Source organism: Python bivittatus, unplaced genomic scaffold (assembly GCF_059951505.1).
Source record: "Python bivittatus isolate LINGU-HERP-01145 unplaced genomic scaffold, Pbiv_v1 ctg000690_np1212, whole genome shotgun sequence".
Lineage (NCBI taxonomy): Eukaryota > Metazoa > Chordata > Lepidosauria > Squamata > Pythonidae > Python > Python bivittatus.
Window position 1 is genome coordinate 6,844,202 of NW_028277096.1, and position 23,711 is coordinate 6,867,912.

The 23,711-nt window shown below is 42.9% G+C and overlaps 1 protein-coding gene across 2 annotated transcripts in view; it reads right to left on the minus strand.

Moving 5' to 3' along the window:
• Window positions 1-23,711, minus strand: part of STX1A (syntaxin 1A) — a 64,520-nt gene that overhangs the window by 3,416 nt on the left and 37,393 nt on the right. Inside the window, exons 4-9 of one of the 2 annotated variants that reach the window (XM_088152400.1) lie at window positions 18,765-18,839; window positions 17,204-17,277; window positions 11,832-11,940; window positions 6,859-6,932; window positions 6,055-6,192; window positions 1,315-1,425 (exon numbers count right to left, since the gene is read on the minus strand). In XM_088152400.1, the coding sequence (XP_088008526.1) occupies window positions 1,315-1,425; window positions 6,055-6,192; window positions 6,859-6,932; window positions 11,832-11,940; window positions 17,204-17,277; window positions 18,765-18,839 (581 nt within the window). Of the gene's footprint in view, window positions 1-1,314; window positions 1,574-4,028; window positions 6,193-6,858; window positions 6,933-11,831; window positions 11,941-17,203; window positions 17,278-18,764; window positions 18,840-23,711 lie in introns of those variants that run through there. The other variant, XR_015798192.1, reaches the window with a different exon arrangement.

The following is a 23,711-nucleotide window of genomic DNA, read 5'->3' on the forward strand; positions in this document are numbered from 1 at the left end:
AGAGATGCCTTCATCACTCTTCCTTTTCTGTTATGTCTTTCAGAATTTAAGTGGGTGGGTCAGGGATTGTATCTTTTTTATTTATTTAGCTTAAAGAAATGGAGTCTGTGTGTTTTTCTTCTTCCTCACCCATCCTCCCCCCCCCCTTTTTTCCTTTCGTATAATTTTGACTGTAAGCTTGCAGGCAGTGACTTAATTCTTACTGAATGCATGGAACCACTTTAGGCTGAAGAATATGATAAAAAATATTAAAGACATCTTTAAAATATATTGAAAGAATCCTATTGCTTTTAAGATGATTTAGAAGGTTAAAGGGCTGCCCTCAAAGGCAGTTTGGAAGCTATTGCTGGTCCAAAATGCAGCTCCCTGCCTGCTAGATGGTCAGTGAATACAGCAATCTTGCAGGAGCTGGACTGTGGGAGTTGACTTCTAGGTCAAGTTCAAGGTGCTGGCTATCATCTATATCTATCATTATGGTTCAGCCCCTTGTTACCTTCAGGCTTGCCTTACCGAGATATAATCTGTTCATCTATTCATGCAGACCAAGAGGGCAGGCTGGAGTCCCTCCTGAGAAAAGTCCAGGGGGAAGAAGTCAGGGAGCAGGACTTCCTGGTGGCAGTCCGCCGCGGCCCCCAAGGTGAGGATGGCTGCTTCCCAGTTGTCCTTTTGGAAAGCAGCCATGTTTATGCTTTTCCAATGGACCTTTGGGGCTGGTACAAGGTGGAAGTATCTTGTGCTTTAGGGGCTAAAGGATGGGTTTTTATTTGGTTGATTTTGACTGTTTCAACTCTTCTGACTTATTGTGAGCTGCCCAGAGTCCTTGGTGGTGGTGGTGGGGGGACAACACGTACACTATTATTAAATAAATAAATAAATAAATAAATAAATAAACTGCCTGTGTTGAAAATGTGTATTTTTCAAGGGTTAATGCTGAGTTGTAGTGCTTGAAAAGCAACACCAGGGGGACAACTTCCAACAGCAATCGATTGTGTTGACCCACAGCATCGCTCAACAAACGGGAAGGGAAGGGCTGCTATGAAAAGGCCACAACACAGCTTTGAAAACCAGTTACATAAAATAGAAAACCCACAAGAGAGGGATAGGGAGACCAAGGCAAGAACAGAATTGTTGAACAATATGTTTCAAGGCAAGAACAGGGCTGTTGAATAATATGAAGGATACCAAAGCTTGTCCTCTGAGCAAGTGTTAATGAATTCACCACCACAACTTCCCACACCTGCCATTGCATCTCTGGGACACGGCAGGATGGCTTAACTCCCACTCTTTCTGCACAGACCACAGACCAGTGCTTACCCGCCGGGCTTTGCTCTGGTATTTTACAGCTTTTTTGGTGTCTGACACGGCCCTCTCCACATAGTCCACGGAGTGTTCCACATTATATTCAATGCGGTCGATCATCTCGCCCTGCACAGCGGGGGATGCACACAGATTTCAAAAAATGTGGCTGGAGGGATGCTGAGGTTCTCCCTATTACCTCTTTTCTCACAAGCATGTCCACGTGCAGTGGGAACGGTGCTTTCTGCCTCCTTTGCCATGGCGTTCAGTGCTAGACCTGTCATCAGAAGGCACCAAAAGAGAGCAGAATGACAAGGTTGAAGCTTTGTGGATTAGGGCTGGATGGGGGGGTAGGGAGGGTCCTGAGGACTCATGGGGGCATTTGATGTCACATGCTCCCTTACATATATTCCTCAACAGCTTATCTTCTCAACAGTTACAGCAACATGAGATGGCATCAGGGCTATTCATCAATTCAACTGAAAGACATGCTCCACCAGGTTATTCCTCTTCTAGTTGTACCCAGCCTGCCACTGCATCAGAAGTGACCCTTGAGCTGATGCTTTCCCTCTTCTGCCTTCATCCCTGTTTGTTACGTCTTTCAGAATTTTAAATGGGTGGGTCAGGGATTGTCTCTTTTTTATTTTATTTATTTGATTTCTAACCCACTTTTTGTAGAGGAACTCAAGGGGGCATACAAAGTGCTCTGTCCTCCTATTTTTCCCCTATGAGAAAAGAGTGACCAGCCCAAAGTCCTCCAGACAACTTCTGTAGCTGAGGGGATACTCAAATCTGAATCTCTCTGCTCCTGTTCCAACATCTTTATCACCATACCCCACTGGCTGGTGTACATAAAGCTCTCTGAGAAATGTTTGGGTCAATAGCAGAGGAAAAATGTTTAGCAGTAAATAATATAAGAACTACTTTAATATCATTCACTGTTGCTTGGTCCACTTAAGGCTTTATTGTTTTAAATTTCTTTATTGTTTTGTAGTATATAATTCTCACTTGGGAGATGGCTCGATGGCAGAAGCACAAATTTGAATTTGAGATTCTCAAATTGATTATTTAATGGGGCTCTATAGTCTCAGTGTGAATCCCAAATGCTCTTCCAGTGGCTGGGAAGGTGAAGGTTTCCCTTTCTCTGTGTTTCCACATGCACAAGATTATAGGGCGGAGCTGCCTAGACAAAGATGTATGTCTTACTCTCTTGTCTAATAGAAAAGGATAACTCAGAAAAAGAGTTGTGGTAGGAAGCACTGGCAACAGCGGATTGAGCTTTTCAAATAGGAAGCAACAAAAACACTACTCCATAAAAGGCACTCAGCATCACAAAGGCACAGCTGCTGTAGCAGCACACCAAGAGGCAGGAACAAAAGGACCACAACTGCATGCAGAGAATGTCTCCCCACATTTCTCACAAGTCAGCACTCACTAAAACATATAAGACATGCGTCTAGAAGTAATGCTTATCTGGAACTTTTATGCCATTCAGAAAAGTAAAATTTGGGGGCGGGGGGCTCTCTGTTTTTTGTTTTTCAGGATTTTGGCTTAGCTGACTTGAGATTCTTTTCAGTTGACCTTGATACCCTTTGAGGTTGAGTGAACTACTGGACTTGGAGTGGATATACTGCAGCCTCCCCCACATCTACCCCAGATGTGTGGACCAATTCTCAAAATTTTCAGCAATGGCTGTGTGACTATTCTGGGAGTTGCAGTCTACACATCTGGGGAGACATGCAACTTGGGGAAGGCTTAATCACCTTAACTAGCCTGGCAAATCTTTTTTTTTTAACTATCAAGAGAAATCCAAGCAAGTCTGTGAGGAGCAGAGGGAGCACAACAGGGGAGAAGGCTGGTGTGGGTCTTCCGGGCTGTGTGGCCGTGTTCTGGAAGTTTTGTTTCCTAACGTTTGGCCAGCAACTGTGACCGGCATCTTCAGAGGGCAGGAGCACAGACAGGAGCAGTTCTCTCTGTGCCTAGGATGATGTGACCCTTTTGTGGGTATTTATAGAGATCAGCGAGGGTGCCTGAAGGGGGGGGATGGTGTGTGTGGGGGGCGTGGGTTAATGAGTGGCTGCTTGTTTTGGTGTCAAAATATGTGTATATCTTCCTGGGGGTTAGGCAGGGTTTTTTCTATTGAGTTGTTAACGAGGGGCTGCTGAGCGTGATTAGCATGTGCATTGTGTGAATTGTTCATGCATCCTGGTGGTTGAACTGAGTTCATTGACCTTTTGCAGACTGTATTTTTCAGGATTGGTAGCCAGGTTTTGTTGATTTTTAGACTTTCTTCTTTTTTATTGAAACTGTGCTGGTGTTTGTGAATCTCAATAGCTTCCCGGTATAGCCTGATATAGTGGTTGTTGGTGTTGTCCAGTATCTCTGTGTTTTCAACTCTCTCTCATGGGAGAAGGCATTGGGTCATTAAGCCTGGTGTTGTCTCCAACTGACAGCAATTACCTTGGATCCAGCCCACCTCTCTTAGATTCCTGGAATCAAGTCTTGAACTTTCTACAAGAAGCACATATGCTATAACATTGACCTATTCTTCCCTCTTCCAGCATCTGGGAAAGACTGTTCTAGACTAGCTAATTGCTTGGCCACCACACTCAGTTCTCCATAGGATCCAGATCTTCCACTTCCCACCAACACTGCAGGGGCATGCAGAACCATAAAGCAGCCATGCAGCATAGACATGCAATTGTCCCAGCACTAGGAGAAATGGGCATTACCTGCCAATACCTGAACAGCCTTATCCAGATATGCACGGTAGCATGGGAGACAGAAAGAGGGGGTCAGGAGCGGTACAAAGAAAGGCAGGCCCAGACAACCAGGAATTGACTGTATTTACCCCAAAGGATGACATCTCAACCTCCCTCTCTCCCTATTTCTGTAAATGTAGCCCACCACCCCCATGCTTGAACTTCCCCTCAGTTCTCTCTGCTTCACTCTCTGTGGGTTGCACAGGTGTGCATATGGAAATCTACCATGCCACCTCATTTGTATTAGTTTCCCAGAGGGTCATGTTTAAAACAAAACAGACAGACAGACATTTGCAATGCAATCCAACCTTTTAGCAAGCATTTCCTGTGACAGCACCCCAATTATGGACCTCTTTCCTCAGTAAAGTATGGCTCTTCCCCATGCTGCTGTCCTTCTGACGTCAGATAAAAGTGCATCAATCCACCCAGGCATTTGCAGAATAACAACTCTGCTAGGAACAGAGTATCTTGTCTTTTTAAAAAAATGAACCTTTAATGAACCTTGTTTTAATTCATTTTTAGAAGAATTGTTAGTTGATTGTTGATTACCTAAGATTGATTTTAGGTTCTTCTGTAAACCACTCTGGGCTCTCCAGGAGGAAGAGTGGTTCAGAATTGAAATAATAATACTGCAGTAACAACAACAGTTGCTGACAAGCAGGGTAAGTGAAATAGTGAAGTGGTCAAAAGCATAAAGTGTACATATCTAAAATAAAAACCACATTTATCATAAATGACATTGCCCTTTCTTTTCACAAGTTGATTGCCACTCCCACTTTATCTAATTAAAATCATTAAATTTAATTACAACTTAAAGAAAATCAACAGCAGCTAAGGAAAAGATAGGAGGCCAAGTGAAATACCTTTGGGTTCTACAGGCAGCTTCTGTGCTGTAAGATGGGCACCTCTGTTTTAGCCCTTTAACCAGAGGAAGATAAAGCATCTTCTAATTCAAAAAGCATCTTTTCAGCTTCTGAGTTATCACACAACTGAGTTTAAGGGGATAATTTTACAATCCCTGCAAACAATACTACTGAACTTTTGTCAACCCACAGGAGTTTTATACACTTCTGGGGGAGAAGTGGACAACTGCCTTTTGCTCCATTGTCTTCCATTCTCTGGCCCATATAATTTGATGTTGTCTCAACTCCTGGATTGGCTTCTTCTCAATGAGATCCTTTGGGATGTCACACAACAGAAAAGCTGGGGTGAACTATCTGGGGTAGCAGGCCCTATCAGATATTCCCTTCTGCTAGTATTCACATAGGAATACGGACACAAATTTAGCTTCCTCCAGAAAAGTAATTAGTGACAATAATATACAGAGCATGATCACTCTGTGTAGTGCTCTGCACAATAACAGAAGAAAAATTGCAGGATCAGATGCCTACATCTTGCTTCTTCCTTGCTCCTAAGTCAGGATTCTCTTGTCCTTCTTGCAGAGAACCTTTAAGTTCAAACTGCAGCAAATTTTGAACAAATCAGATTTGATGGGCTTGGTCTCATGAGATCGTCTTAATTTGAACAATATGCTTGCCCAAGTCCTATAAAGACCAAATAGTTGCATTTTGCATAACACTGAAAACTTGTTTAGCTCTGACTTTGGTTTGTTTTGGAGCTGCTCAGTTATGTTGAGTGAAATCAGCCTCTTCGGTTACTTTATGTTTTAACATACCATGTGAATCCAAAAATGAGTTAATTCAGTAAACAGGGTGAGTCATTAAATGAAGCCTTGAGATGTTGGAAGCAGGGTGGTATAGGGAAGTTTGTATCAACAAAATTAAAACAAGTGTAACAAAGTTAACAAGTGCCACAGATCTCACGAAGTCATTTATCCCAACCCACTATTTAATGTAGGAACTAGAGTGCAAAGATGCAACTGCTGTCTCTTTGGCAGAGGATAATGCAGAGGCAGGAGACTAATCAACAGAGGACCAGATATTGCTACCTGATATGTCAATGAGTAACAAGTCCAGCCCTCTACAGCAGCTCTCACCTGGCTTTCCACCAACATGGCCATGTCCATGAACATATCATGGAGCTCTCGGATGCTGTTTTCCAGCTTGATGATCTCACTGTGCCGTGTCTCAATCTCATTTAGTGCTTGCTTTGTAATGTTGGAGTCCATGATGATCTAGCAAAAGAAGGCAGCATTGGAACGGTAATAGAATATGGACCAGGAAGAATTTTCCATCCTGGGTAGATATCTCTGGAGACCACATTCTCCTGATTTTCTATGGCTGGTTAGAGCAATTTTACAAAATGGTAAAAACTGCTTTCCTAAAAATTATGGTTTTCACTGGGGGGGGGGGGGAAACAGAGCTCCTAGCACACATGGATTCATATGTTGGTGGACAATGCCAGCAGACATCTGAAGAATCAGAGATACTGAACCAGGGACTGAATATCATTGTTTTTCATAGCCTCCCATAAAGAAAAGTCCCAAAAGAAAGTAAAACAGTATAAAATGCAGAATTAAATATACCATTACCAACAATAAATTGTGCATGCAACTCCATGCTCATCGCCCATTGTTGATTTTGTGGTATAGTGGAACCTGTATTACAAGATCAAGAGTCAAGGTAAAGGATCATGGTTCTTGGTTATGCCAGTGGAAAGGGAACTTCTACTTTTCTTCTTGATCCTACTTTACTTTCAGGAATCACCTCTGACACTCATTTCTGACAACATGGCTGGATTGCAAGGATGCAAGGATGGCATTGCTAAATTCTACTCTCAGCAGTGTGGACAAAAAAAAAAAGGTTGGCCAAATCACAAGGCAAAGGGAGAGAGTGCTTACCCCAGAGGAGAAAATAGCTGGATTCCCACTCTCCAGCATGTCCTCCAGTTCCTCACTAGTGGTGGTCCTGCCAGCTGCAAAGGACATTAAGAAGCTAATGGTTGGTTACAGAACAACAGAATCTATCTTTCCTTCCCAACATCCAATATTTCAAACCTTGTCCATATCTCTTACTCAGATCCTTTCAGATGATTCTCGTAGCCTGCCTCTGTTACCCTTTTCAATTTTACCAACATCTCAGTCAAACCACAGCTTTCAGAACTAAGTCCAATAGCCTAAGCAAATGTATCAATATGAACCATAGCCCAGTTATCACGGTCTGCTCAGAGACACTGCAAAACTGATAAAAACTGGTACCTATCCATCAGTAGAAACAGTACATATAGAATCTAAATTTCATTTTTCTTTTCTTTTTTTAAACGAAAGCATGGTCCTAATGTGGCCCGCCAAGCAGTCACTACTTTCACCTTAAACATGTTCCTCATTGCCGGCTATCAAAGCCATCAGGATATCTGAGATTGTTGAAATTTGTCTCAGTAATTTTAATTGCTATTTCCATTATATCTAGTTCAGCATTTCTTATGTCTAAGTTAAATAAATAAGGTGATGGTGTACTCCCTTCCCATTTTGAACCATTTAGATGTTCTATATTCTGTTCTAATTGTTGCTTCTTGGTCATCCTACACATTCTTCAACAGGTAGATGAGATCACCTGCACACTCATCTTTTTGAGGGCTCTCCACAATTTGTTGTGGTTTATCCAGTCAGAGCCAGTTGTGGTTAAAACACATAAATTAGGAGACTGTGAGTTCTAGTCCCACCTTAGGCACAAAGCCAGCTGGGTGACCTTGGGGCAGTCATTCTCTTTCAGCCCTAGAAAGAAGGCAGTGGCAAACCACTTCTGAAATCTTGCCAGAAAACTGCATGGACTTGTCCAGGTGGTTGCCAAGAGTCAAAACTGACTCAAAGATAGCAAAAATGCCTGCCTGCCTGCCTGCCTATCTCTATCGAATCCTAGGATTATGAATACAGTTTTTTAAAAAAAGGTTTTTGGGCACAGTCTTTCCTTTTACATTACCCAGCAGATGTTAGCAATGTGGTCTCCAGTGCTCCTGAGTCTTATTTTAGGTATTGTTGAAGTAAGGACTGTAAAATCTAGGACGTTAGTTAAGTGCAATTGCTTGGTAGGTTTTGGAATTCTTTAGCGCTACTCTTTTTTTTAGTACTGGAATTTAAATCTTTCCCAGTGCCTTGACCACTGCTGTGTTTTCCACATTTGCTTACAAACCACAAATAGCACTTTAAACCACCCCATGGTGTAGGATTTTAAACACTTCAGCTGGAATTTCAGCAATTCTTGCAGCTTTGTTACTAACAGTATTTTCTAGGGCCCATGCAACTTCATTTTCCAGAATATCCGGCACTAGATGAAGGTGACAAATCTTGCTGGAAGGTGAGATTCACCTTCTGCTTCAGCAACTGGGAACCCCAAAGTGAGATTTGTTTGAGATGTACATATCATTTTAATATGGTTTCTGTATGCACACTGATCCTACTTCAGACAGATTACATGGAGACCTAGCTCTCTGGAGAAGTCTGTAATGCTGGGAAAGATGGAAGGAAAGAGAAGAGGATGACCAGCAGCAAGGTGGATGGACTCAGTTACAGTGGCGATGGGTGCACCATTGGAAGAACTGAAGGAACAGGTTAGGGACAGATCACGATGGAGAAATCTATGTGGTTGCTAAGAGTCGACAATGACTTGATGGCACATGATCATTGTAATCATGTACACTGAAATTGTTTTGAAATACAAAATGGTCTCTCCAAAAATTATAATTTGTAATTTAAAAGATAAGGAAATAAGGTAATGTGTAGAAGCAACTATAATTATATTTTAATAATATGGAACTTAACTAGTGTAAAGTTAATTCAGTTTAAATTAAATCCTATTCAGCTTTGCACTTCTCTTATCCATTTCTTCATCCAATCTCATTTTGGAGTGTGATTCCTGCCACGTCACTCAGAAGACAAATACAACTTTTGGCCAAGTAAAGTTGCATCCATTCTATCCACCCATCCACCTAGATCACAGGGAGCTGTCACTCCACAAAGACCACGAAGCTGGAATGTACAACAATCTTCCTCCTGATATACACACAATTGGACAATATGGCACCAAAGAGCATGTCTGTATCTGGTATGCTCACTGCCAATTTTTGTGCCCCAGAAAATCTGTACAAGCTGATGACTCCAAAATGGCAGGATCAGAGCTTGGAATCTTAGCAAAGAACTTTTAATATTCGCTATGGGGCAAAAGGGAAACTGTTTTGCTGCCACAAATGGATCAGCCGCTGGAATTGCTGCTGACAAGGCTGCTGGGGAAACTAGAAGCCTTTGGACCAGCTGCCACCCCTTCAGGGAAGAGAGACAGAAGACGCTGGGGGCGGGGGGCAGGCGGAGGGGAGAAGAGAAGGGAAGAGACAGGCAGCCCAGAAGCAAATCTCAGTGATTAGAGACACTGAACAAAAGATGCTGAAGAGCAACTGCACCATGCCATGCAGGAACTAGTACTGCTGTGTTGACAACTGGACGCCAGAATCCCTCTCTAGCCAGATGCATCAATATTGTTTTTGACAAAGGGATATATTGTTGGACTAACCATGCAGGCAAACCCAAATCCAAACCACCGCTCCGCCATCATGCTCGCTGGGAGCGTGAGATCCGTGACTATCTCAGCACAACCTGCCTCCCGGGGCTGTTGCAGTGTTCACACAGTGGAACAGATCTTGGCTTAGCACAAGTATGAGAATTCAGCCATTCTCAAATGTCTGATATCAAGTCCTTGTGAACACTGCGAAGATTGCAGTTTCCTTGAGATACAGGATCACAGAACAAATTCTGGAAAACCATAATATTGTTGCAGGAATGATTGTAAAAAAAAGGTTTATAGCAGCCGAGCCATTGGATTAGCAATTTATGTCCCATATTTTGATATCCACATATAGTGTGTCTTATCTCACTACATACACAGTGTTTGTTATGTGAAGGTTTAATGTTACATTTTTCATTAAATACTTCCTTACACGTCCTTTTTAGATCCAGCCTGTGTTTCACACTTCTTATAATTATCAAATGGCGGTTTAGCCCCTGCTAGCAAAAGCAATTAAAGGGGTTTGCACCACCAGGCCCTAAGTTATCCCGCAGTTCATCACTGATCAGATCCTAGAGATTCAAGCTTCCTCTTTCCTCCATCACTACTCCATACGATGAAAGGATGGGTATTACACAATCCTCCCTTCCTACTCACTGTGCCCGCAAGCAGCTTTTCTCTAATTCCCTGTCTCTCCCACTCAATATTTCTAATCTCTCCAATGCACACCGCTGCCCCCTTACCCTTTCTGCCAGCTATTCACTATCCCCTCCTTTTATGCTGCCAGCCTGAAAAAGACAGAGCGGACAGAGCGGACCTCAAGGCATCACTTGCTCTTCTGCAGCACGGTATATTTTGCAGTTACAGCCTACAGACCGAAGAGGCAGGGGGCCACTACACAGCCTCTTTTCCAGCTCTCATCTCTCCCATGGGAACATCTGGCTTGTTTGTGGCAAATAGGAGAGGAAAGGAGCGGCAACCTGCTTGCTCCAAGGTCAGTCTGCAATTGGGCCAGGCACCCCAAACTTCCCTGGTGGAAGCTGAGAAATGGTATGGAAAACTTATGCTTTGTATGGTCTAAATCAGTCTTCTGATTTAGCATGCTGGCTTGGAAATTCTGGGAGTTGAAGTCCATGCATCTTAAAATGGCCAAATTTGAAAAATTGGTCTAAATCAATGTTTCCCAATCTTGGCAATTTCCACCAAACCTAGCATTTTATTTATTAGATTCATATGTTGCCTGATTTTCTCAGATTCCTGGAGGTTTACAATAGTAAAAAACCATATCAGAAGAAAATTAAAATGTCCATGGTAATTATAACCCCAAACAACAATTTCCACAACAAAAAAAATATATAATACCAACAAAAATCAATCAATGATCACAAAGGCTGATGATATTCATTCCCAAAGCAGTCCTATGTAGAGTCCATTGCAGAGGTCCAGCTGAACGGTGACACACATTGACACCATATCTGGGTCTTCCCACTCCAGGTAGGGCCAGAACTGGCACACCAGCGGTATCTGAGCAAGGGCCTTCTTGACCACAGCCTCCAACTGTGCAACTAGCAGTATTTGTGAGTCCAAGAGGACCCTGAAGTCACAGACCAGTTCCCTTAGGAACAGTGCCACTCCCTGGAGAGACAACAGTAGAGCTGACAGAAGACTGTGATGAACAAAGAACAACTCCAGTGTGGTTCAGCTCAACTTTAGCTTGTTTTATCCCACCCAGAGCCCAGGACAAGACTTCAATAATATCTCCATTCGGGCCCATGGTTACAATAAAAAGTTGAGTCTCATTAGGATATCCAGTATACTGTCCTACCTGAGTATGAATTGTATCTTAGTTAAATTAGTCTGTTCTGATTCTATGGCTAGGGGACTCTGTGTTAAAATTAATTTTCTTATTTATCTTTCTTTTATAACAAAACATATTTTTTTCACTGTAAAAGAAATAAATACTAAGAAGAGATTAGGAATTTGAACCCTGCCTTAAAGAACAGAAATTTATTTCATTAATCTGCCTTCACAGAATATTTGGTGGAAAATGGGAGAATATAAATTGAATAGATGATCTTTCTCGACCTGAAGAGGAAGCTTTGAACTATATTACAGTAGCTCTGAATGCTTCAACAAGAACCTGACCAAAACAAAAATAATGGTACCACAATACTGTAAAAATAAAAATTATGACAAACCAATTGTGAAAATAGGACAAATCAGAAAAACATTGGACTGCACCATTCCAATCCTCTGAAAGAATTGGCTGAACAAACAGATGGTGATCTGAGTGAAAAGGGCTAATGAGGAAGCCACTCACTTATTTCCAGCTGTCTTTGGATTCTTCCCTTACAGCGCTCCCGGTAATCAGACTGGGTTGCATTATATTCTGACATCACCTCCACAAACTTCCGCGATAAGGTAGAATGCTGGGGGAAAAAGAACATAATTACAACAGAATGTTTCTGGAAATGATGGGCACTGCTGGCCTATACATCTACAAGCTTCTGTGAAAATCCAGTTTTCCTCAATTTTTAGATTCAAAAAGAAAATGCTCTTTCATTCTACATTGAATTAATACATGGAATTTATTTATTTATTTATTTATTACATCACATGGCTACCCATCTCATAAGAAGTGACTCTGGGCGACATGCAACAATAAATAAAAACAACAAATATATATATAAAACAATCATTATAAAATATAAAAGTAATTATTAAAAATGGAAAAAAACACTATAAAATTTTTAAAATATATAAACCATACAGAGAGAGTACAAGACATCCAAGAAAGTCTCCAGCTCCCTGGGACCATCAGGCCTGGTGACATAGCCAGGTCTTCAGGGAGTTCCGAAATTATAACAGGGATAGAGCTAACCTGACTTTGGGGGTGGGGGAGAATGTTCCATAGGGCAGGTGTCAGGATCTACGCAAACCAGAATCTTCCATTCTTTTCTTTTATTGCTTTTAGTGTTGTTGCAAAGTATATATCAATGGGTGAACGGTGGAATGTTGGGAATGTTATTGTAAACCGCTTGCTTGACCTGCCATAAAAAAGAAAAAAGGGGAGAGGAGGCCAGGTGCCGTTATCTTTATCTTGACACAGGCAACCAAGGCCAAGAGGTGTGAGAACCAGGGCAAGGCGCGAAGAATTTCAAGCGGGAAAGGAATGATAGAAGGGGGGAGTTTGGGCTTAAAAGGACAAGGTTTTGCTTTGTAGAATTAGACTCAACAAATTATAGATGTTGTACGTTTCTCCTAATAAAGAAATCTTTGATGGAACTCCTTGGTCTCCAGAGGATTTACTGAACTTTGGGATTGAGTGTGCAGACTCTGACAGCAGGCACCACGGCAGAGAAAGCCTGCCTCCTGGGATCCACCAAAGGTAGGTCCCTGGCTGATGGTACCTGCAACATGCCTTCTCTGCCAGATCTAATGGGACAGGCTGATGTAATCAGGGAGAGGTGGTTTATCAGATAACCCAGTCCCATGCCATGAAGGACTTTAAAGGTTAAAACCAGCACCTTGAATTGGACCCAGAAGCAGATTGGTAACCAATGCAGCTCGTGGAGTAGAGGTGTAATATGCCCTCTTCTGGGAGCACCCATAACTGTCCACCCTGCTGGATTCTGAACCAGTTGAAGCTTCTGGATACTGTTCAAGGGCAGCCCCATGTAGAGCGCATTACAGTAGTCCAATCTGGAGGTGACTAGAGCATGAGTGGCTGTGACTACAGCTTCCTGATCTAGGAACAGGTCCAGCTGACACACAACCTGAAGCAAAGGCCCTCCTAGCCACGACTGCCACCTGCTCTTCAAGGAGGAGTCGTGAGTCTAGGAGGACCCCCAGATTGCACACTGGGTCTGTCTGGGGCAGTGCCACTCCATCCAGCACCAAAGATGGCATAGTCCTAGAACCAGTAGGACCCCAAACCCAAAGCCACTCAGTCTTGCCAGAGTTCAATTGAACCCAGTTGTGCCCCATCCAGGCCCTCACAGCCTCCAGGCACCAGGATAAGATGTTCACAGTATTGCTTAATTCACCAGAGGCAGAGATGTATAGTTGGGTATCATCAGCATACTGCTGATACCCCATCCCATGGTGACGGATAAGCTCACCCAGCAGCCTCATGTAGATGTTAAATAGGAGAGGTGACAGCACCAAACCCTGTGGCACCCAACATAGTAGGAGCCAAGGGTGGGATCTCTCCTCCCCAATCACCACTGAATGGAATCGACTCTGAAGAAAGGAGGCAAACCAGCACAACACCGTGCCATCTACTCCCAATCCTCTGAACTGATCCAGAAGGATACCATGGTTGATGGTATTAAAAGCACAACCTCCATCCCACCCACGCCAGAGATCATCCAAAAGTGCAACCAATGCTGTTTCTGTCCCATAGCTGGGTCTGAATCCTGACTGAAAAGGACCCAGATAATCCGCTTCATCCAAGTCCCTCTGAAGCTGTTGCACAACCACCTTCTCAATCACCTTCCCCAGAAAGGGGAGGTTAGACACTGGCTAAAAATTGTCCAGTATAGTGGGGTCCAGCGATGGCCTCTTGAGAAGGGGATGAACCAAGGTCTCTTTAAGAGGTAAAGGAACAAATCCTCACTCAAAGAAGAATTAACCACCACTAGAACCCACTCGCATGACATCCCCCGGGCTGCTTTCACAAGCCAGGAGAGGCATGTATCTAAAGAGCAGGTGACTAAGCTCACATTCCTAAGAACCCTGTCTACTTCCTCAGGTCCAACAGGTTCAAACTGTTTCCAGATAACCGGACAAGTCTCCACCTCAGGCATCTCCTCTAGACCTGCAACAAGGCCAGCGTCCAACTGTGAGCGAATCCAAGCGATTTTGTCCAACAAATGCTGAGCAAATTCCTACATACATCCCTACAAAAGGTTCCCCAGGCCCCTTTACCCCAAGAGGACTCGTGTCACCCAAAACATGGCTGCAATCTGCGGATTCAATAAGAGCAGAGAAGTACTGTTATGTACTATTAAGTAGTGAATTTATGGAAGATGAAGCCATGGCCAATGGCTTAAAAAGGGGATGCAACAAACTTGTGAAAAATGAGATGCACACCAATGTTAGCTGTGAATATTAAATGGATCTTTCATGTTCAGAAGAAGTATACCCTCTTATCAAATAAACAGCTCTGTTGCCTGTCTATGGCAAGCCTTCTTGAAGCCACATGGCCAGACAGGTAAAATTAAATGTTAATCTACAAGAAGTCCCCTTGGTCTACTTTTTATATTCTTATGTTAATAAAAGAGAGAAAAAAAGCTGAACCCAGAAAAAAAAAAAATTCAACAGCCCACATTTCACTGCCCCATCAACACTGTATTTGGGATATTCATATGATTACAGAACAGCCAATTTTATTTATTTATTTATTTATTTATTTATTTGTTTATTTACAGAACAGGCATTTATTTATTTATTTATTTACAGAACAGGCCATTATTTATTTATTGGATTTCTCCCCTGCCCATCTCCCCCACAACAGGAGACTCTGGGCGACTTACAAAAAACATTAAAACTATAAATACATCTAAAACACATAAAAGATCCAAAATTTAAAACAATACTAAAAAAGGAAGATCCAAGAAGATGGAAAATCAGGCTGCGGAGAGCTGGCCACTATGGGGCTAGCCATCCTCCTATTTGAAGGATTCCCTCCCCACCCCAGGCCAAGTGGCAGAACCAAGTCTTCAAAGTCCTTCGGAAGGCCAGGAGTGAGGGGGCCAATCGCACCTCCGGGGGCAGAATGTTCCAAAGGGCGGGGGCTACCGCAGAGAAGGCCCGCCTTCTGGACCCCGCTAGATGGAATTCTTTTACTGAGGGGGTTCGAAGCATGCCCTCTCTGTGCGATTGGGTGGGACGGGTGGGGAGAGGCGGTCCCTTAGGTAACCTGGCCCCATGCCATGTAGGGCTTTAAAGGTAATAACCAACACCTTGAATTGGACCCGGAAGCAAACTGGTACCCAATGCAGCTCGCGGAGCAACGGTGTTACATGGGCCATTCTTGGGACTCCAAAAATAGCCCGCGCAGCCACATTCTGGACCAGCTGTAGCTTCCGGATAGTCTTCAAGGGTAGCCCCATGTAGAGCGCATTGCAGTAGTCTATCTGGGAGATAACAAGGGCATGAGTGACTGTTCGAAGGGCATCCCAATCCAGGAAAGGGCGTAACTGATGCATAACCCGAAGCTGTGCAAAGGCCCTCCCAGCCATGGCGGCCACCTGCTCTTCAAGCAGGAGCTGTGAGTCTAGGAGGAGCCCCAGATTACGCACTGGGTCTGTCTGGGGTAGTGCCACCCCATCGAGCACCAAAGATGACAAAGTCCCGGATACAGAGGAGCCATTAACCCACAGCTACTCCATCTTACCAGGGTTCAGCCGAAGCCTGTTGTTCCCCATCCAGACCCTTACAGCCTCCAGACACTGAGAAAGGGCAGTCACGGCATCACTTACTTCATCTGGGATGGAGATGTATAATTGTGTATCATCAGCATACTGATGATACCTCATCCCATGGTGGCGGATGATCTCACCCAGCGGTTTCATGTAGATGTTGAAAAGGAGCGGAGAGAGAACCGAACCCTGCAGCACCCCACAAAGGAGGGGTCAAGGATGGGACCTCTCGCCCCCAATCAACACCGATTGGGATCGGCCCTGAAGAAAGGAGGTGAACCAGCACAAGACTGTGCCGCCCACCCCCAACTCCCTAAGCCGTCCCAACAGGATACCATGGTCGACGGTATCGAAAGCTGCTGAGAGATCAAGGAGAGCAAGGATGGTTGCACTTCCACCATCCCGCTCCGCCAGAGGTCATCCATAAGCGCGAACAATGCTGTTTCCATCCCATAACCGGGCCTGAAACCTGACTGAAAAGGGTCCAGATAATCCGTTTCCTCCAGAACCCTTTGGAGCTGTGAAGCCACCACTTTCTCAACCGCCTTCCCCAAAAAGGGGAGGTGGGAGACTGGACGAAAATTGTCCAGTATGATAGGATCCAGGGAGGGTTTCTTGAGGAGGGGGTGCACCAATGCCTCCTTGAAGGCGACCGGAAACACTCCCTCCTGCAAGGATGTAGTAACCATCGCCTGGATCCAACCACATGTCACCTCCCAAGCTGCTTCACCAGCCAGGAGGGGCATGGGTCAAGATGGCAAGTAGTGGCCTTCACAGTCCCTAGGACCCTGTCCACTTCCAATGGTGTCCCTGTAATTTCCTTATTTACTTTCCACAGAGCATCATCCATCTGCTTGGTTTCAGAAAGGTCACAAGATGACATAAATAAAGTCTTGGGCAACCTCTGGAGGACTTGGATTTGATTCTGTTCCTTGAAAAGGTGAATTCCTTTAGCCCATACACAAGAGGTGGGGAGGAGAATGTCAAGTACACTGTCTTTCCCAACAGCTCTAAGTTTTGGGCATCAATACAGACAATGCCTCATGGGGTGGGTGGGAGACATTCTAGGCATCATGAAGATCATACAATGGCATCCAGGGTCCCAAACAGTTGCCAACCACTGTTCCAGATGTTGAAAACAGGAGGAGCTACTTTCAATAGCAGCAAGATTTTTAAAAGTAATCTACAATTTTGATCACCCTGTGTTATTCTGTGCATGAAAATCTCTGGATTGATGGGCAACATGGCTTCTTAGAAATGGACTCACCTGAGTTTTCCTTATTCTCAGATCTGCTGATGATCTGTTCAGCCCTTCCTCTTGTTCAATACTCTGTTCAATACCTGAGAAAAAGCAGAAAAGTAGAACCTATTTTCAGAGAGGGAAGTAAAAGCACATTAGGGGAGGGTAAACCAAGAAACAGATGGTCTCAGTCTCTGTCTCTCCTTCTCTGCCTGCTGAACATCCATTTCAGACTGGACTAAAAATAACCCTCCAGAAGGGAAGAAGCCAACTATAGACGACCCATTTTTAAAACTTGTACCTGGCAAGTTATCACCTGTAGGGCTTCATTTGAGGGCTGTGGTGCTTTAATTTTTAAAAAAATAAAAATCTGGGCCAGCAAAGGTGAACCCTAATATTCACATTAACTGTGTGTGTTTTTTTTAATTTATATTTTCCAAGCTTTGCTAACCATGGAAGGCAGCTTGCTCACAATCAGCTGGATTTAGAGGTTTCCCTGAAGCACAACAGAAGATGCTTTAAAAAGTTTCATGAAAAGGTTAGAAGCTTCAGAGTGAAAAGAGCGAGATTTTCCCATACAGGACTCTTTAGCATCCTTTATCATTACTCATGGATCAGTTGAAGAAGCACAAAAATGCATACAGCAGTGACACCAGCAGCCAGTGTGCTCTAGAGCCTCAATTCTGTAACAATTTGACAAGCTCTTAGATTGGCTATGCAAAAAATAAGGAATTCACAATCATTTAGTGAGCTCTACAGTGGAGAAGATATTTGAACTTGAGACTTCCTGAACTGTTGAGCAACTACTACTAGACTTGGGAAGTGAGCTGATGATGTCTATCAAGGAGGGCATCACGTTAAGAGGTACATGTTGCTCTCTCTCCCTCTTTCTCAAAACCCCATATGGAATTCTAGCACCACATGTACAGTCCCAGGTTTGCATCACTTATTCCTATTTTGCTAGACAAGGAGATAAGCAGGAACTCTCTCAACACTATGGAGGAATCTGGGGGTTGTATTTAGATTTTTGCAGTCATTTCTGCAGTTTCAAGCATGACATTACAGTGGTAAAAATTAAAAACAAAGGAGTGGTTCAAAAGAAACAAGCCTGAAGTGGAGACTCCCAAGAGGGTGAATTTTGTGCCTCTGATAAGGAGGATGAGAATACATAGAGCTCTTTGAATTATACAGGGACTCCTCCATCATCCACTTCTCTCCTACCACTCTTCAAAATCCTACCATCATGTTGCAATCCCAGACTAACAGTCAAAGCTTGCTTTTCCACAGCTATCAGCAGAGGCCTGCAATTCGATGCTCACAGGCTCCTACTTTACCCACTGGAGGTGCATAGTGCTATCCCTCCACCCTCCAAGACTCGGTAAAGATTTATTCCCACTAAGGCAGTAACCCTCAGGCAAAATCTCTCTGTGGACAGCTCCAAGCACACAAGGTGCCTCTGCAAGCTTGCACCACTTCATTATCCACTATTCCAAATCAGAGAGAGACTTGGAAACCCAAAAAATTACCCCAATTACAGTCATGCAAGGAGTGGCTTGCTCACTCCTTACACTTGCAGCAATTACTCAACTCTTTAGCTTGGAGCGCACTTTGTTGGCTGTCTTCTTGATGTCAGACATTAATTCCTCCAGCTCCTCCTTGGTTTCTAGAAGGGAAATACTGAAATTGATGACCTGGACAGAAATGTACACACTCATTCACATGCACACATTTTGGCTTTTTCTGTTATACTAGGCTTTGGAATATATTTGTAACTGGCTAATAAACATCACCAAGCTGTTCCATCCTACCAGTCCAAAGCATGGTTCAAAGGGGAGAGGGAATAAAGAAGAGAAAGGTGTTGTAGACATTCCTGTGGCTCCCCCCCTCACTCTGGCATGCCCCCAAAGATCAGACTGGCATCTACTCTTTTGTCCTTCAGAAACTAGTGAAGATAGTCTTCCTCTGTAGAGCAGTCAGATAGGAAGATTTCATTTAGGTCAGCAACTGACTCTATTGTAATGTTGTATTGTTTTTATGGTTGTTTTGAGCTTTGTATGTTGTAAGCTGCCTAGAGCCATATAAGTAGGCATCATATAATTTTGGACAATCAATCAATCAATAGAATTGTCCCTGGCAGGCATCCATACGCATGGCACGTCAGACACTGTGTTAAATAATTTTATTATTCTAATATAACCAAAGTTCATAGCGCTTCACGTAGCAACATAAGCAAGGAAAAGACACGTGCCCAAAGAGCTTACAAGCTAAACGTAAATACTGACAAGTCTAGTGGGCACATTTGGCTCACCATTGTCTGCTGCACAGTTAATGAAGAGCTCTGAAAAAAACTGCAGAAATTGAATTCAGACATTTCTTTTGACCAAAGGCCTTCTTAATCCCTCTCCGCCTGAAGTTTTTTGGCTATCCTACCTTGCATCCATTTGCTCTTTTAAACACCTCTCCAAATTCATCCTGGTTTTCCTTTCTAAGGGAGATCTTACATAACAAAATGGGTGGCTTAAAGATAAGTAAGATTTAATGGACCTATCTCACCCATTTAACTTATCTAAATCCCTCAATTCCAAACAGGGCCGAAATCTTGCCCACCTACCTCCTTCAAATGACCTCACTGATCATCCACAACTCCTGGATTTCTTTAAAAAAAGAAGTGTTGTCTCTGGCCACATAAAAGTAACATACCTGTAATCTAGTGTTAGTGCCCACCACATCTTGGATAAATTCTATAAATTATGTATTTTTATTCATCATAACTTCTCAAACTAAGAAAGAGAGAAAAAAAACTTTCTCTGCATGAGACTCATCACAGAAACTTTTATAGGATCCTTCCACTTTCACTCCTTCACCCTTAGGGTGGCTCATATAACATGTTAGATTAAACCAAACCAGGGTGTATGTCAGCCCTCCCAGGTAAACCAGACAGGAAACAAGACAAGATGAGCTAATTCTACATTACTGTGAGGCTACATTAACAGAATTTTGCAAGTCTGAAAGCACAGATCTCCTGCCTTCCCTATTTACCTCCTGCATAGTTAGGGCAGGTCTTTCCTAAGTTTCTTTCTGTGACCGTTATTCAGTTGTGGACTCCTTTCTCTTTTATCTGATCATTCCCTAGGGGGCATCTCTTTCCCGTCTTCCAAGGCCGCCCTCACGGTCCATTACAGTGTGGCAGTTTGTGAATTAGCATGCTATGGGAGTCCAGCCACTGTTATGTTAACCAGGCTCTCACCTTTACACCATAATACAGTTTCTTTCTTGTAGTTTTAGTATACTATGTGAACTTACCAAATATGTTGGTTATCAGGGCTTTGAGTTTGAGCAACCTAGGTCATTTTTTTTTCTAAATTACAAAACAATTTGTGAGCCTTTCAGCTTTTTCCTTGCAGAGAAGAGACAATCGTTTTGGTGCTCCTTCTCTGCAATCTCCCAGCTGATTCTCTCTACCTTCATGTTGCTCACAACTAATGCTGCTTGGCACAGAAAGTGGCAGGTGCAACTGTGCTTCCCCCCCCGAGATAACTGCTGTCACCTGGAGCTCTAAATGCTGCCAGTGTAACCAAGCAACACTGGCACAGCAGCACAGATTGATGGCCCCAAGGATGCAAGGAGGGCACAGCTCAGACTGCCCCAGTGTCTCCCAGAACCATTCAGCCATGCTTCAGCTCTTCTCTGGATGAGCTCAAATCATATACTGCACTGTGGTTCCTCACAGACAAGCATTCCATTTTCTGGATTAGGTGGGACAACCCAATAACCACCTAATTTTTAGTTAATACTTTTCCAATCCATGGCACAGATGTATCACCATCAGCATGTGAAGAACTCAGGTGAAACATCTGAGATATGCTTCAGCCACAAACCTAAAGTGCTTTTAAACTTCTTTATCAACAGGGATCTTGTGCTTGGCAGGAACATGAAACTTTGCAGCTTTCTAAAGAGGCAATGTGTTTGCTAAGCCTATTCAATGCCTTTACTTGCAGTAACAGAAAAGTTGGTAACTTACAGACCTTGTAGGACAGTGTTGTCCAAACTTGGCCACTTTAAGATGAGTGGACTTCAACTCCCAGAATTCTGGGAGTTGAAGTTCACTCATCTTAAAGTGGCCAAGTTTGGACAACATTGTTGTAGGAGGAGAACTGTGTCAATCTATGAGGGCAAAAATCAGGAGACTGGTAGCTTTTCCAGCTAACAAATTTTATTAAAAGGCATAAGCTTTCATGAGTTGCAAAAGCTTACGCATTTTAATAAATATTTTTAGTTGGAAAATGTACTACCAGACTCCTGATTTGAGGGAACTTGTGAGTTCCTAATAAGCTGCAATGCCTAGCTTGGAATTTCTATCCAACCCACAGTCCAGGAACTTATTCCGTACCTGATCCTTAATTTTTGAGTTTCCTGAAGCTCTTCCTCCTATGAATTATGTTGCTGAAATTCAGCAGCAAATTACCAAATACTGATAGGATAGTTTACTACTAATTTTCAGCAAGAAGCAAGAGCAAAATATATTAAAGCTTAAAATAAGTTTGGATTACTTAAAACTGCAAAAAACAGAAACAAGCCCTCAAACCCAAATCTCTCTCTTCCTTAAACACTCTCCTCAAATCACTCTTGTCCATTTATAGGACATCAAAATGTCATTACTCCCTTCCATGTGGTTCACAGTGCCCAAAATAATGTTTTATTAACAATTAGTAAACATTAATAGAATGCTATTATTTAATAGTGGAATGCTGGCCACCAAAATTGCCCTTTCCTGCTTAAAGGGAAAAAAAATAGCTAAAGATGTCTTTTTTGCCAAGACAATAACTAAAAATAAAATGAATACAGAATTCATGAAGTTATTTATTATGAAGTGATATAATTATAGGGGCAAGAGAAAAAAATTAGGCAAAACAGCTGTTCGGTGTGATGTTTCTCCATACAAATGAGGCCATGCAAACATAGGAACACAGAGGGGCAAGAAGAAAAGAAACTAAAAACCTTATTTCTCACCCGCATCCTAGTACTGTCAGTCACCTTAAGAAAAATTGCAGCCAATACTTATGATGACCCTGAACTGATTGTTTCAGTACAAAGAATATATCCGTGCATCCATGTAAGACATAATATGGATTGAATTTGGTTTTTGTAAACCAGTTGTGAGCCTATGCAGTATAGAGAAGCATTTTCTATGTACCAGGTAATTATGGTTGTTCAACCAATCATGCTTAAAAATCCTGGTTAAACATTACGTGTAAATGCTCTCAAAGACTGTTATGGTACTTTATAGACCAACAGTTTCATGACTACAGAAACCTCCAGAGACCCCTGTCCAGTCATTTATTATTTCTATCCCCAGAAAAAACTATACAAGCTTGGAAGGGAGAAAATTATGCTTCCATTATATGATTCTTCATTATATATAGGTCATTATATACCATTATATGACTCTCTACCTATGTGGTCACCAAGAGTCAACCATGACTTGATGGCACATACTGTAATCAGTCAACTAGTACTGTATGATTCTTCATTGGAGGAGGAATAGGAAAAACAGGACAAGGTATCAAAAGTAACAAAGTCTGTCCTATTCTTGACTCTCTATCAGTCATTTTTAACACTAATCTAGCATCTCAGCCACCCAACTTCCAAGAGCTTCATGGTCAGGATGGAGAAGTATTACAGGTAGTCCTTATAACCACAACTGGGACTGGAACTTCTGTTGCTAAGCAATGTGGTCGTTAAGTGAGTCGCACCCAATTTTATGACCTTTTTTGCTACGGTCATTTAGCGAATCATGCGGTTGTTAAGTGAATCCAGCTTCCCCCATTGACTTTGCTCGTGGGAAGCCCCCTGGGAAGGTCTCAAATCGCAATCACATGACCCCAGGACACTGTAACTGTCATAAATACATGCTGGTTGCCAAGCACCCAAATTTTGATCAGGTGACCCTGGGGATGCTGCGATGGTTGTAAGTGTGAGGACCAGTTGTAAGTCACTATTTCAGTGCTGTTGTAACTTCTAACAGTTGTTAAACAAATGGTTGTAAGTCAAGGACTACCTATAGATTGAATGGAAAGGAGTTCTGGGATGGGTGGCCTACTTGGAATTAGTCGGTTACTCCCAAGCAGCTTCAGCAACAGTCAGCACTGGCTACGCAGGCAAGGAGCTTCCAAAATAAAAGCTCTATCTCAGAACAGTCATAGGCTGGAAGAACTTCTGTATCTCCCTGTCCTGATGCCAAGCCATATCTACTTTCCTAGAAAATGTGATGCTATGCCCACACCTACCAATAGTTCCTACTCTGTTGAACCCTTGTTGCTGGTAAGGAACTGTTTGTATTTTGAACTGGACTGGGACTAAATCTTTGCTTAAATCTTTCTTTCATGGTAAGCACTTCTACTAGTTTGAATCTGAAACTGCTAAAAACTTGACTAAAGCCCTTAGAAGCGCAGAGGTTTAGAGAAGTCTTTTCCATATTATAGTATCACACCAGGACTGAGTTTTAGCATCCAATCAAAGTTGGGGAACTATATTC